Below are 13,195 nucleotides of genomic sequence, written 5' to 3' on the forward strand. Positions count from 1 at the left end.
AGGCTTCTGTGAGCACCCTTTGGCAACTAGACGTACTTTCTTTCTCTCGTTCTCTCCGTCATACTTAGTACAGAATACATATCTGCTGCCTATCACTTTCCTCTGTGCGGGTCTTTGTTTTATTTCCCACGTTTGATTTTTTATTTGAGCCAACATTCCGTCTTCTAGTGCTAGTTTCCAGGACTCTGCATCCCTCGACTTACTTGCCTGGTTCCAGGTGGTAGGGTTTTCCGTAACTGTAATATGAGCTTCTTCGAATACGTTATCGTCCATTATCTCATTCTCCTGTTCGTTTTCAGACTCTCCGCTGTCGGCTTCTTCGTCCGTCTCTCTCTCTGTGTCCGGTATACTTATGTATATCTTCCTCGGTCTTCCTACTGAGCCCGTACGCTCCAGTCTCGGGCGTCCGCGCCCCCTCTTCCTCGGTACCACGTGATCCCCCCATGGGATTGTCGCCGCTCTCTTTCTTTGTCGTCTGACGCTCTCGCTCGGCGGCTCGTGACTTTGTTGCTCTTTTACTATCACTTCTATTTCATTTTCTTTTTCTTTTTCCTCTAGTATCTCTTGATATTGGGCCTCGAATCCTTTGTCCTTGACAAACTTCACATCTCGCGACACGACTGTATTCCTAGATTGAGGAAAGTATATTCTGTAGGCCTTTGCTTCCTGTGCATAACCCAGGAATATTCCTGGTTGTGATCTGGACTCAAATTTCCCGCGCGTTTGAGTCTTGTCTAGTACGAATGCTTTCGTACCAAAAACTTTCATGTGTCTAACCGTGGGTACATATCCTGTCCATTCGGTGTGTGGTATTCCACCATCCAATGCACTCGTTGGACATCTGTTGCGTGTGTAGTTGGCATTGTGTATCGCTTCTGCCCATAGATACGGAGGTGATTCCGCTTGACGCATCATGCATCGAGCCATTTCTATTAGTGTGCGGTTTTTACGCTCCGCAACACCGTTCTGCTGTGGCGTGTGCGGTGCCGACAGCCTTCTCACTATTCCGTTTTCTTTTAGGTATGTGTCGAATTCCCGATTGCAGTACTCGGTGCCGTTGTCTGATTGCAGATACTTGATTTTACAGCCAGTCTTCGTTTCCGCCATCTCCTTGTATTCTTTGAACTTTGACAACACCTCAGACTTGTGTTTGATAAAGTAAACTTCACACCATCTTGATTTGTCGTCGATGAAGGTCACGAAGTATTTCTTCCCTGCTGCTGACGGATGTCTCATCGGCCCACATACGTCGGAGTGGACTATTTCTAGGAGTTTAGCGGCCTTTTCATTCTGTGCCTTTGAAAATGGCAATCTGGTTTGTTTTTCTTGGACACACACTTCACATTCCGACAACTTTTCACTGTCTTTTATTTCCATACCGTACACTAGCCCTTTTTTCGCCATTGATTTTAAGTCACGCTCATTCAAGTGACCTAATATTTCATGCCACTTGTTAATATTTGTCTTTTCACTAAACACCATTGCACTGTTTTCACTGCTATCTCTGTCTCTCATGTCGTTTACGAAGTATAAGTTCCCGCGCCGTTGCGCGCGCAGCACTACTTTATTCCCACTGTTCGTAATGACTGCCTCTGTCTTGCAGAACGTTACCGTGTATCCGTGATCTGTGGCTTTAGCCACTGACAATAGGTTTGTTCTCAAATCTGGTACATAAGACACATTTTCAAAATTTATCTCGCGTTGTTTTCCACGAGAGTCAATTTTCACTGGAACGTTTCCGGTTCCAAGTATTCTCGTATTTTTGTTAATCGCCAAACCCAATTCCGCGTTTCGCGTTTCAAAGTTCTCGAAACTCGCCCTGTTGTTACACAAATGGCTTGTCGCGCCACTGTCTAAGCACCAACACACTTCACTGGCATTCACATACATAGCTTGCTCAGTAATACTTAGCATAGTCTGTTTATCGTCTATACTTTCGACCGCGTTTCTTGCATCCGCTGTCCTTTTCTGTCTTCGGCACTGCTTGGCTATATGTCCCTTCTTATGGCACTTAAAACACTCAACGTCGCGCAAATATCTGTAGCCACGCTGTCCGTAGTTCGCTGGTGGCTTACCGTCATTTTGTTTCCGGGGTCCGCGATGTGTTTGCCTCGCATACATCGCACCTTGTGCATTGTCTGTTCGTTTTTGATGACCCTCGTGAAACTCTATGATTTTAACTTTTAGCTCCTCCAGCGTCGGTAGCTCCTTCTGCGTTTCAATCGACGTCTTAAACACTTCGTACTCTTCGGGTAGGCTGTTTAATAGCAATATGACCAGCATCTCACTCACAATGTCCAGGTTCACCTCTCTGAGTCTCTTTACGGTTTCGGTGAACTCGGTGATGTGTTTCACTACTTCATCACCCTCTCTTAAACGCATCATTATTAACTTCTTGAGCAGGCTAGTCTTCCTGGCTGGTCCTCCTGACTCATACGTGTCCTTGATCCTTTTCCAGATCTCTTGCGCCGTGTCCAGGTCATCATACGCAGCTGCTTGATCACTACCTAAAGCAATTAAAATGCTAGACATTACTTTCCGGTCTTTTTTGACCCACGCTGCCACGGCCGTAGCGTTTGTAGCAGTCTCTGCCGGCTTGGTTTCCTCTCCGATGACATGACCCCACGTTTCCTGGCCCATTAACAACCCTTTTACTTGGACCTTCCAGGATTTATAATTGTCTGGAGTCAATGGATCAATCTTCAATGATAAGGCCATTTTTTAACACTACTCGGCTTTGTCTAAGCCCACGAACGGTTTTCCCGCCAAAAACACAACTGGTGACGCGCACGGCTTACTTTCTCGAATGTTCCACCGTTACTACCCACTTTTACGTTTTTACTCTCAACTTGATAATTGTAACTGCTTTTTAACCCGATTTCAACTAACTACGCTTTGCGCGTATTTCCTGGGCCCATAACCTGTTGAGGATAGGAAGTAATCGGGTTAAATTATAAGATTATTCGTTGTATTATCAAGTATATTTTAACATAGTAGGTTATACATAAGTGACTAAAGTACGCGCTGACATGCGCTCGATAGCGTCGCAAGACTATGACTAACTGTACAGCATACTCCACTAGTGTGTGTATGTGTGTACGCACTCATACTTGTTTTGTCGCTCACGCGTTTGACTTTACCGAGTGTATATCTATATATATGCATACATTCCAACAGAAGAATAACAAAAATTGTGAAATAGCCGGAAACGACAGGAACGATTGAAATCGCGGAATTGATGAATTCTCGGCATCAAAAAAGATGATGAAATTGAAGGAAATCACAAAAACAATCACAACTGCGAAATTGACGGTAATAGTGAAATGGGTAGAGATCGTAAAACTGACAGGGACAGTCAATTAAATGAAAAGGACAAGAGAGATGAAAAAAGGGGAATGGACGGAAATGACGGCACCGATGAAAATCACAGATTCGACAAATTTTCGGCATCGACAAAGATGATGAAATTAAGAGGAATGACGAACACGATGAAAATTGCGCAATTACCAAAAATCGTAATATTGATGGAAATTGTAGAACGAACCAAAAGACCGATAACGATGGGGATCGCAAAATCAATAAAAGTTGTCAAATAGCCGGAAATAACGGGAACTACAAAAATCGTGAACTAGACAAAAATGATAAAATTGACGAAAATCACAAAAACAATGAGAACTGCGAATTTGACGGGAAAAATGAAATTGGTGGGGATCGTGGAACTGACGAGACAAGTCAATTAGATGTATATGACATGAAAGATAGAAATAGGGAAATAGAGGAGAATGACGGCAAACATGAAAATCGCGGGAATGAAGAATTTTCGGCATCGACACAGATGATGAAATTGCCAGGAATAATGAAGACGATGAAAATCAAGCAATCACCAAAAACCGTGAAATGGATGGGAATTGTGAATCTGAGCAAAATTACGATAACGGTGGTAATCGCAAATCAACGGAATTCTGTGGAATAGCCGGGAATTACGGAAACTACGGAAATCGTCAAATTTAAGAAAATGATGAAATCGACGAAAATTACAAACACAATAAAAACTGCGAATTTGACGAGAGGAGTCAAATTGGTGGGGATTGTGAAACTGACCGAAATGATTCATATAATTATAGATCACAGAAAAGATGCAGATGGTGAAATGAACGGAGATTACGAAGACCTCGATAATCGCGAAATTTGATAGATTTTCGGCATCAACAGAGATGATGTCATATAAAAGAATGATGAACACGATAAGAATCGCGCAATTACCGAAAATCGTGGGATTGATAGTAATTGTGAAACTGATTGTAAGCGAAATCACGATAACGATGAAGATCGCCGAATTGACGAAGATTGTGAATAAGCCGAAAATTACGGCAACTCAAAGAATCGTGGAATTGATGAATTCTTGACATCGACAAAGATGATAAAATCGACAAAAATGACGAACATGATTAAAATCAGGCAATCAACAAAAATCGTCAGATTGATTAGAATTGTCAAACGGAGCGAAATCACGATAACGATGGAGATCGCTCAATTGACGAGAATTGTGAAAAAGCCAGAAATTACAGAAAATCAAAAAATCGTGAAATTGACTAAAATGATGAAGTCAACGAAACATCCAACAACAATGAGAACTGCGAATTTGACGGGGAAAGTGAAATTGGTGGAAATCGTGACACTGACGGAAATGGTACATCAAATGGAATGACAAGACGGAAGAAAGAAGTAAAATATCCGAAAATGATGAAGACCATGAGAATCGCGGAATCGATGAATCCTCGGCATCGACAAAGATGATGAAATTGACAAGGATGACGAACACGATGAAAATCAGGCAATGACCAAAAATCGTGAGATTAATTAGAATTGTGAAACTGAGCAGGATCACGATAACGATGGAGATCGCGAAATTGACGGAAATTGTGAAATAGCCGAAAATCACGGGAACTACAGAAATCGTCAAATTGACAAAAATAATAAAATCAACCAAAATTACATAAACAATTGGAACTGCGAATTGGAAGAGATAAGTGAAATGAGTGGAGATCGTGAAACTGACGTAGATGGTTCAATAAATGGGGAAGAAAAGACAAAGAATAATGTTGAGATAACCGGAAATGACGAAGACAATGAAAATCGCGGAATCAATGAATTCTCGGCATCGATGAAGATGATGGTGTTACGTCCCACGGGACTCCTAAATTCAAAATTTTTAATACCCCCCAGATTTTAACTAAACAAAGGTTTCAGAGATGACTATTCGAACCTGAGATCTTGCAGATGTGGAATCTGGAGAGTCGGTCGTAAAACCCTAGAATAGTCTAAACAAATCCCTGGTCCGCACACACATTTTCAGGCCAAGACCCTTTTCTTCATATTGTTTCATATTATTCATAACCACTCCGAGTTCGAAATATTCCATTAGCTTCATATATTGCTTCAATTATCAAGAACCAATTTTTAACATTCACTAATGAACAATTTTAAACCGTCTCCGCGTTAATAAAACATTATCACACACTCGATACACTTGTTAAATTGAAAGAATTCAGTCAAATTTCAATCTTATAATATAAAATCCGTAAAAAACATGATAGAACCTTCGTTTAAAAACACAAATCAATGATTCAAATTTACTAAGAATTTTCCATTTCGGAGTTGGTAAAAATCCAGTTTGTTCATTAAATAATAGTAAACTTTCAAACACCGAACAATTTCTCGAAGATAGTCATAAAACTCAAGTGTTTGTACCCCAGAAAACTACCCCAGCATAACCAGGCCGAAGTGGGAGAAAAACTCAACCAATGAGATATTTTAAACATTTTGAACAAAATAGATAAATACATACGATTGGAAGAACCCCCAAAAGAAAATTCTAACCAATTGTAGAGATTTACAAAACACCGCCCTCAAAATCTTGTTATAAAAACTGGAACTCAACCAGAAAATGACACAACACAAAACTTACTTACTCACTGACTCACTCACTTACTTACTTATTCTCAGTCCACTCATTCATTCAGTGCTTGACTTTTTTTAGACTCATCCACCAAAAACTTAACTTCAGTGCAGTTTTATAAAAAGTTGAATCGGAAGTCCACCAGTGCAGTTCGCACCATCTTCTCCAAATTCAAATCAATTTGAGCAAGGTGTTATTTTCATACATACTCGTCTCATTCCAAATTCTTACTTCCCCAATTCATATCACTCCCGATTCTAACTTGAGTTTTCTGATCAACTGTTAGTTAGTATTTTTATATTATAAATTTTGTATTTGATATTTTATTCTGGAAATTCAACCACGTATTCATTCAAAATTCACCATTGTTTCCAATAATTAATTTTTCAATTTTATCAATTCCAAATTTATTCAAAAGGAAAAGTCTGTGTCAAAACGACCACGCTCCAACCGGCTGATGCTCGTTTTCCTCTAGATTTTCCTTATGAATCAGGCGGGTATTGAGAAACTCGCTTAACCCGGCCGTAGTTATCTCAAGAACCAAAAGATTCTTACGAGTAAATTCGATTTTTATATAAAATTCCATATTTAAATGAGGAGGAAAGCTGGACGCAGGGTCCAGTTACGTCGGCTTCAGAACCAACTTAGACAATCTATTGCAGTTCCCCAAAACGAAATTCCTCAGTTTATTTTGGATAGTTATTTTAATACGGAAAACTTACCTTCAACCTCTGATACCCCCGAAATACCCAACCCTTTTACCTCTTCATCAGCCAATAATTCTTATCCCCGAAATATTTCAGTAGAGTTTAAACCTAATTTTCCCGATTATAAGCAAATCAATAAATCAGATCCCAGGAGACAAGCATATAAAACCAAATCCCTCTTCGAGTAAAACATCATCCTCAAATTTCCCGTGTTATTATTAACCACCGCTTTTTCCAACTTTGCACTGGTCTCGAGTCCCAGGTGAAAAGTACTAGCACTTGGACCCATAAAATCGAGACACACACACTCCTGTTCACGTAAGATCCATCCCAAACAAAACTAAACCGATCAGACGTAACAATGGATTCGACAAAAATGACAAACACGATGGAAATCAGGCGATTACCAAAAATCGAAAGACTGATGAGAATTGTGGAACTAAGCAGAATTACGATAACGATGAGGATCGCAAAATAAACAGGAATCGTGGAATAGCCGAAAATCACAGGAACTACAAAAATCGTAAAATTGATAAAAATGATGAAATCAACGGAAATTACAAAAACAATGAAAACTGCGAATTTGACGGGAATGGTAAAATTTGTGGGGATCGTGAAACTTTCAAAAATGGTTCATATAATTGGAATAGACAGTAAAGATGGGAGAAGTGAAATTAACGGAAATGACGAAGACAAGGAAAATCCCGGAATCGATGAATTCTCGGCGACGACAAAGATGATGGAATCAAGAGACTCGGTAGAGTCTCGCGCCAAGTACATTTAAAAGAACGGGCGGACTACCGAGTATCTTTACTGCTAGGGGATAGGAAAAGCGCTGTAGGGCCGACTGTTTGATTAGGTATCTCCTAAATCAAAAGCATTTCGGGAAATTTGGATGCACTTTCGCTATATGAATCGCGGACGAGCTGTCATTTAAGTGTAATTTCAATAACGTCAGTGGTCGGAGAGCTGGGATATGATAATCTTTGATCACCGGTAGGTCGTTTCGATCGGATTCACCACCGTCGTCATCGTACAGCCAGCTATATCCAAAACCATTCCAACATAATTCTGTAGAAGAGAAACCGCGGGTGTGGTTATTCCCTATACTGTGATTGGGCCCCAGAAAAGCGGCGCTCTCATGGCTACCGCTTGCCGCGTTGGCAGCTGATATCGGAGCCCGTCTAGTGGCAAGTCAACACAATGGCGGCACAGAATGGAAGTGACGGAATCGTCATTGCTGGGATGTGTGTTGTATTTTACATGCCCTTGTGATAGCACTCTTAGTTCCATGAACGAACATAAATAATCTTGGTAATAAAACTCTGAATAGTGCGACATGTTTGTCGACTTGATCGATGATCGAAATATCGGGTGTTCACTCACCAGCTCGTCGTCCGCTTGTGAGGTTAGAAGGACAAAGCTCGTCGAATCATTGGTAATCGCTACCGACAGTGATTGCCTTATAAAATTTTCAATATATCGTAAAACAGATGTATTGATTGATGCTATGCAAGGTGATCAAGTTCGTCGAATTCGCGAAGCAATCACGTGAGTAACAAACAGCATGGGTGCGAGTCAATCATAAACTTTGCGTTTCTAACGTATTCCAACGTACCCACTGTCTCGAATCAAAAAAACCAGCATTTCCTCTTGTTCCACAAGCATACGGATATCGCAAAATACAGCAGTTTCTGCTCCAATGACACAAATCGAGGGTTCCTATTCCTACAGGAAAACAAACGCCGAACGATCCAACACTACTACCCGGATTTCACAAAAGGATGCTTTCCCTCCTGGCACGCCACAAACTTGGGGTTCCTTTCCAATCCTACTCGGCTATAAAACCTGTAACAAAATCAGAGAGAGGAAAACTTTCCAAGATGGAGGTCTCCCGCTGATACTGTTCGTCATTACAAGTTGCAGGTGACAAAATCCAACCTACCTCCCCCAAAGTTGTATATAGGTCAATCATAACCAATGCCTCCCTAATGTACCTGCTGTGCCGTATCAACGCAATTAACACTTTCCTTTCCACCACAAGCATCTCGATACCGAAGGATGCAGCAGTATTTGTCCTAATACGACGAATCAATGGATCCTACTTCCACAGGTGAAATGAAGTCAACAAATTCTTTGGCTCTTTCCATGTAAAGTCACGAAAGAATTCGGTTTCTCTTCTGGGACTTCACAAACGGAAAGCTCCTCTCCAATCCTACCCGCCGACAAAAGTTCCAAATGACCGAAACGGTGGAAGACTTTTCAAAACAAAGAAGGTTTACGTCCAATGAGGTGCGTCGTCAACTGCAGTCAAATCACTTACTGGCCACGCACCCGGCAGTTGTCGGTAAGCCAACTATGACGTTTGCCTGCCATTGGTACTTACCATATCGCTTCATCACAACTAACACATTCCTTTGTCCTAGAAGCATACTGATTTTGAAAGATTCATCAGCACTTGTTCTATTGCTTCAGTCCAAGAGTTCCTTTCCAGAGACCATCTTCGAGCAAATTGACGATGAAAAATCCGGAGCTCCCTTCCACATCACCCGAAACCAACTAGTCTTTCTCCTGGCACAACACTCACGAAAAACCTTTTCAAACGCGATCCCACTAGGGGACGAGAGCTGTAGCGAATCGAAAGGTAAACAACTTTCCAAAACGTAGGTTTCTTTGACAAGAATCTTGCTTCAATAGCTAGATCGAGTTCTGGTCGCCGAATGTGACTCAAGTATGACGTTCATCACTCTCTTAACCCTTTGTACAAATCCGTAATGACTAACACCATCCTCCTTCCTACCAGCATACTAATATCGATGGAAGAATCGGTTCCCGTTCTAATACCGCAAACCAAGAGTTCCTGCACCCTTAAACAAACCGAAGATGAAAAATCCGGAGCTCCCTTCCACGTTACATGAAAGAAGACAGTCTTTTGTCTGGCACTTTACAAAATACTTCTACAAATGTACGCGCTGATCTAAGCTGTGGCTGAATGCAATAGTGGACGATTCCTGAAACCCTCATTCATAACCGATGGCTGATCGCCGTCTCGTTGTTACCTAGGGACCTTAGATTGCGCTCAATCAAGCATATTTTTCAAATGCTCATGCGTTACAATATATTAGCATATACGTCAATGCGTCACGCTGAAAATGGTGCATCGATTAACGTTCTTAGTGACGAGAATGAAATGCAAATTGTGAAATTCGTGTGAAGATTCGTAGACTCAGTGTTTGTATACGTAATCTATGTTAGTATTAAGAACACCATCTATCATGAGCTAATGTCAACGATATATAAGTGTGAAATGCGCATTTAAATAGAGTATTTTTCATAAGATTTTTCGTCGTACGTAAAAAGCATCATAACAATTGATCTATAGGATGATACCAGTGATCACAGTCCATGGTAAAAGAAAGACATTCGCAATAAAAGACACTATCAATGTTAGTTTCATTTATGGTATCATTGCATTGTAATTGTCACAGCTGTCCTTGTAGTCTCCTCAAGGTTAGGGGAAGTCATAAGAACAATATGTATTATTTACTGTATCCTTATACGGCTGCCCCTGAATACTTGCTCAGTGAAAAGTTGATGGAGTCACTTCTCATGTAGTATCAATCTGAGAATTTAGTGCGGGTAGAACAGTTACCATATCACTACTGCATCTTTTGAAAATTCAAATGCCAACTTTGATCATCTTCTGAAAACAAAAGCATCGAATAACAGAAGCCAAATACAAATCGAAACATGTCCCTACTCAATTGGAGCAGGAGTCAGAAAATGGATTCGTTACTCAACCTGTCATGTGTCTGTCTTATTCAAATAGGACACATTCTCCAAAGCATAGGAAACCGACCTGCGAAGTAATTAATCGTTGAATTGCAAAGGCATAGTACTATACCGAATCTCTTGATATCTGCTAAGCTTAATCGTGATGGTAACTAAATTTTTTTCAACCCATCAAATATCTTACAACAATAGTATACAAACGTAACCATAATCAATACTACAATATTCTTCAACAACATACAAAAAGTTATCAAATCCCCCCAAAAGGCACCTACGGTGCAAAAAAGTTCGCCAAGTACATTAAATGTTAAAGGAATAACTACTACTCAAATATCTTTAATGACAAAAAAGGAAAAATTCATTAATAATTCGAAAAAAAGGATCCAAATCAATTATTGTGCCAAGTACATGTAACTTTGCATCATGCACAGAAGTACTAGAGAAGACTGGAATGAACATACAACGAACAATAATACCAAGTGTAAAAATATAGAATTAGAGAATGAATCAATTAAAATCAATTCGAAGAATAAATAAAAAAAAAAACTGAATTAAATTGAATTAAATTAAAAATAAAAAAATAAAAACTTGCAGGCAGTGGGACTTGGCGAGCTTTTTCGGAAAAAAAAATTCGGAATTCTAGTATGGCAATATAACATTAGCTCGCCAAGAACCACGTACTCCAAGTTTTTATTTTTTTATTTTTAATTTAATTTAATTTAATTCAGTTTTTTTTTTTTTTTTTTTTTTTATTTTTCGAATTGATTTTAATTGATTCATTCTCTAATTCTATATTTTTACATTCGGTATTATTGTTCGTTGTATGTTCATTCCAGTCTTCTCTAGTACTTCTGTGCATGATGCAAAGTTACATGTACTTGGCACAATAATTGATTTGGATCCTTTTTTTCGAATTATTAATGAATTTTTCCTTTTTTGTCATTAAAGATATTTGAGTAGTAGTTATTCCTTTAACATTTGATGTACTTGGCGAACTTTTTCACACCGTAGGTGCCTTTTGGGGGGATTGACAATAGTGAAGAACACAATGAAAATCAGGCAATCACCAAAATTCGTGAGATTGATGAAAATTGTGAAACTCAGCAAAATTAGGATAACGATGAAGATCGCCAGATCAACAGAAATTGTGAAATAGCCGGAAATGACGGGAAATACAAAAGTCATAAAATTGACGAAAATTAGAAAATCGACGGAAATCACAGAAACAATGATGTTAGAATATCGTATTCAACGATTCTGCAGCGCACTGCGCAACTTGTCGCGCACGCGACAATTCCCTTTTGTAGGGGCTAACACCACTACAATTAAATGTACATGTATGCAGAATAGAAACGTTTATGTTTATTGTAATAAGTAATAACGGGAACAATGATAGTTATGCACTTTTGATATGTCTGAGTCCCGTGGTCGTTAGGTACATTGTAGAGTTTCGTAAGCCTAATATGATAAATATAATCTCAGGGGTACCACTAGCACCGGCCCGTGCGGGGAGCGGTAGTTGGTAGCATTGTTGAGCGCCTAGTTCCATTTGTGTATTGAGTATAATGTGTGTGTGAGTGTTGTGATTGACTGTGTGTGTTCACCCCCACACTTTTTCTTTCACTCGCGACACCTCTGTTATCTGCTAACAATGATCTCGTGTCGAAAAGGGTTTCTTTCATAATAAAAAAAATTTATCATTTGCATTATTCTGGCGTCTATTGCGTTCAATTAACCTAATACGGTGCGTTCCTGATTCACGAAATAACCAACAGGTTATGGGCCCAGGATAGGTCTAAATAGATTAAGTTGCGAAACCCAGGTCCAATTCAAAAGGACGTGCACGTGGAAGTTTGAGGTTATAGCCATGACAGACATATTCCGTGCGAACATAACCAAACTGAACAACGATAATTACTTTGTTTGGAAATTTCAATTGGAACTGCTGCTCATCAAGGAAGAATTATGGAGTCAGGTTAGTACAATTAGACCGACAGATGATGCAGCTGCAGCGGCATGGCAGAAAAAGGACGACAAGGCTCGAGCTATCATAGGGCTACTCGTCGAGGATTCTCATTCATCCACATACGTAAAGACACAACAGCAAAAGGTGTCTGGGAATCGCTAAAGAACTACCACGAGAAATCGACCTTGACAAGTGAAGTATATCTCTTAAGACAAATTTGCAATTTGAAGTTAAACGGAACAGGCAATATGGAAGAGCACGTTACAAGAATGCAAGATTTAGTAGATAAATTGGTGGCGCTCGGCGAGGAAATAAAGGACCATCTTTTTGTCGCGATGCTGCTGAGTAGTTTACCAGAAGCATACAGTACATTGATCACATGTCCGAGAAGTTAGCATGACCATTTTAGTTTCCACGAAAAAAGTTGTTCGTGCCGGAATGTGCTAGGTTTGTGCTGCGATGTGCCGCAAAAATTATTCGAATATTTCGAAAAACGAAGGAGCAAATCAAGAAAATGTTTTTTGAGCCAGCATGACCATTTTATTATTTCAGAAAAAAAAATAGTGTGCCGGAATGTGCTAGGTTTGTGCTGCGATGTGCCGCAAAAATTATTCGAATATTTCGAATAACCAAGCCATGTTCTTCAAAAACTGTTTTTCGAGTCAGCATGACCAATTCGTTGAGCTCGCTAAGGGTCAGGGGTTGATCAACGAGGAAAAAGTCATTCATGTAAATGTTCGCACTCTCGTAGCACAACTCAGCACAACTCGT

At 39.8% G+C, this 13,195-nt stretch overlaps 1 protein-coding gene across 1 annotated transcript; it reads left to right on the forward strand.

The window, feature by feature from the left end:
* The first annotated feature begins 7,558 nt into the window (after positions 1 to 7,558).
* Positions 7,559 to 12,112, forward strand: LOC125500941. Its single transcript, XM_048655177.1, has 3 exons — positions 7,559 to 8,217; positions 8,401 to 8,592; positions 8,780 to 12,112. The coding sequence occupies exons 1-3, from the start codon at positions 8,006 to 8,008 to the stop codon at positions 8,781 to 8,783; spliced, it is 408 nt and encodes a 135-aa protein (XP_048511134.1). The 5' UTR covers positions 7,559 to 8,005; the 3' UTR covers positions 8,784 to 12,112.
* Positions 12,113 to 13,195: the final 1,083 nt, after the last annotated feature.

This window comes from Athalia rosae, chromosome 5, assembly GCF_917208135.1.
Source record: "Athalia rosae chromosome 5, iyAthRosa1.1, whole genome shotgun sequence".
In the NCBI taxonomy this organism is placed as follows: Eukaryota; Metazoa; Arthropoda; class Insecta; order Hymenoptera; family Athaliidae; genus Athalia; species Athalia rosae.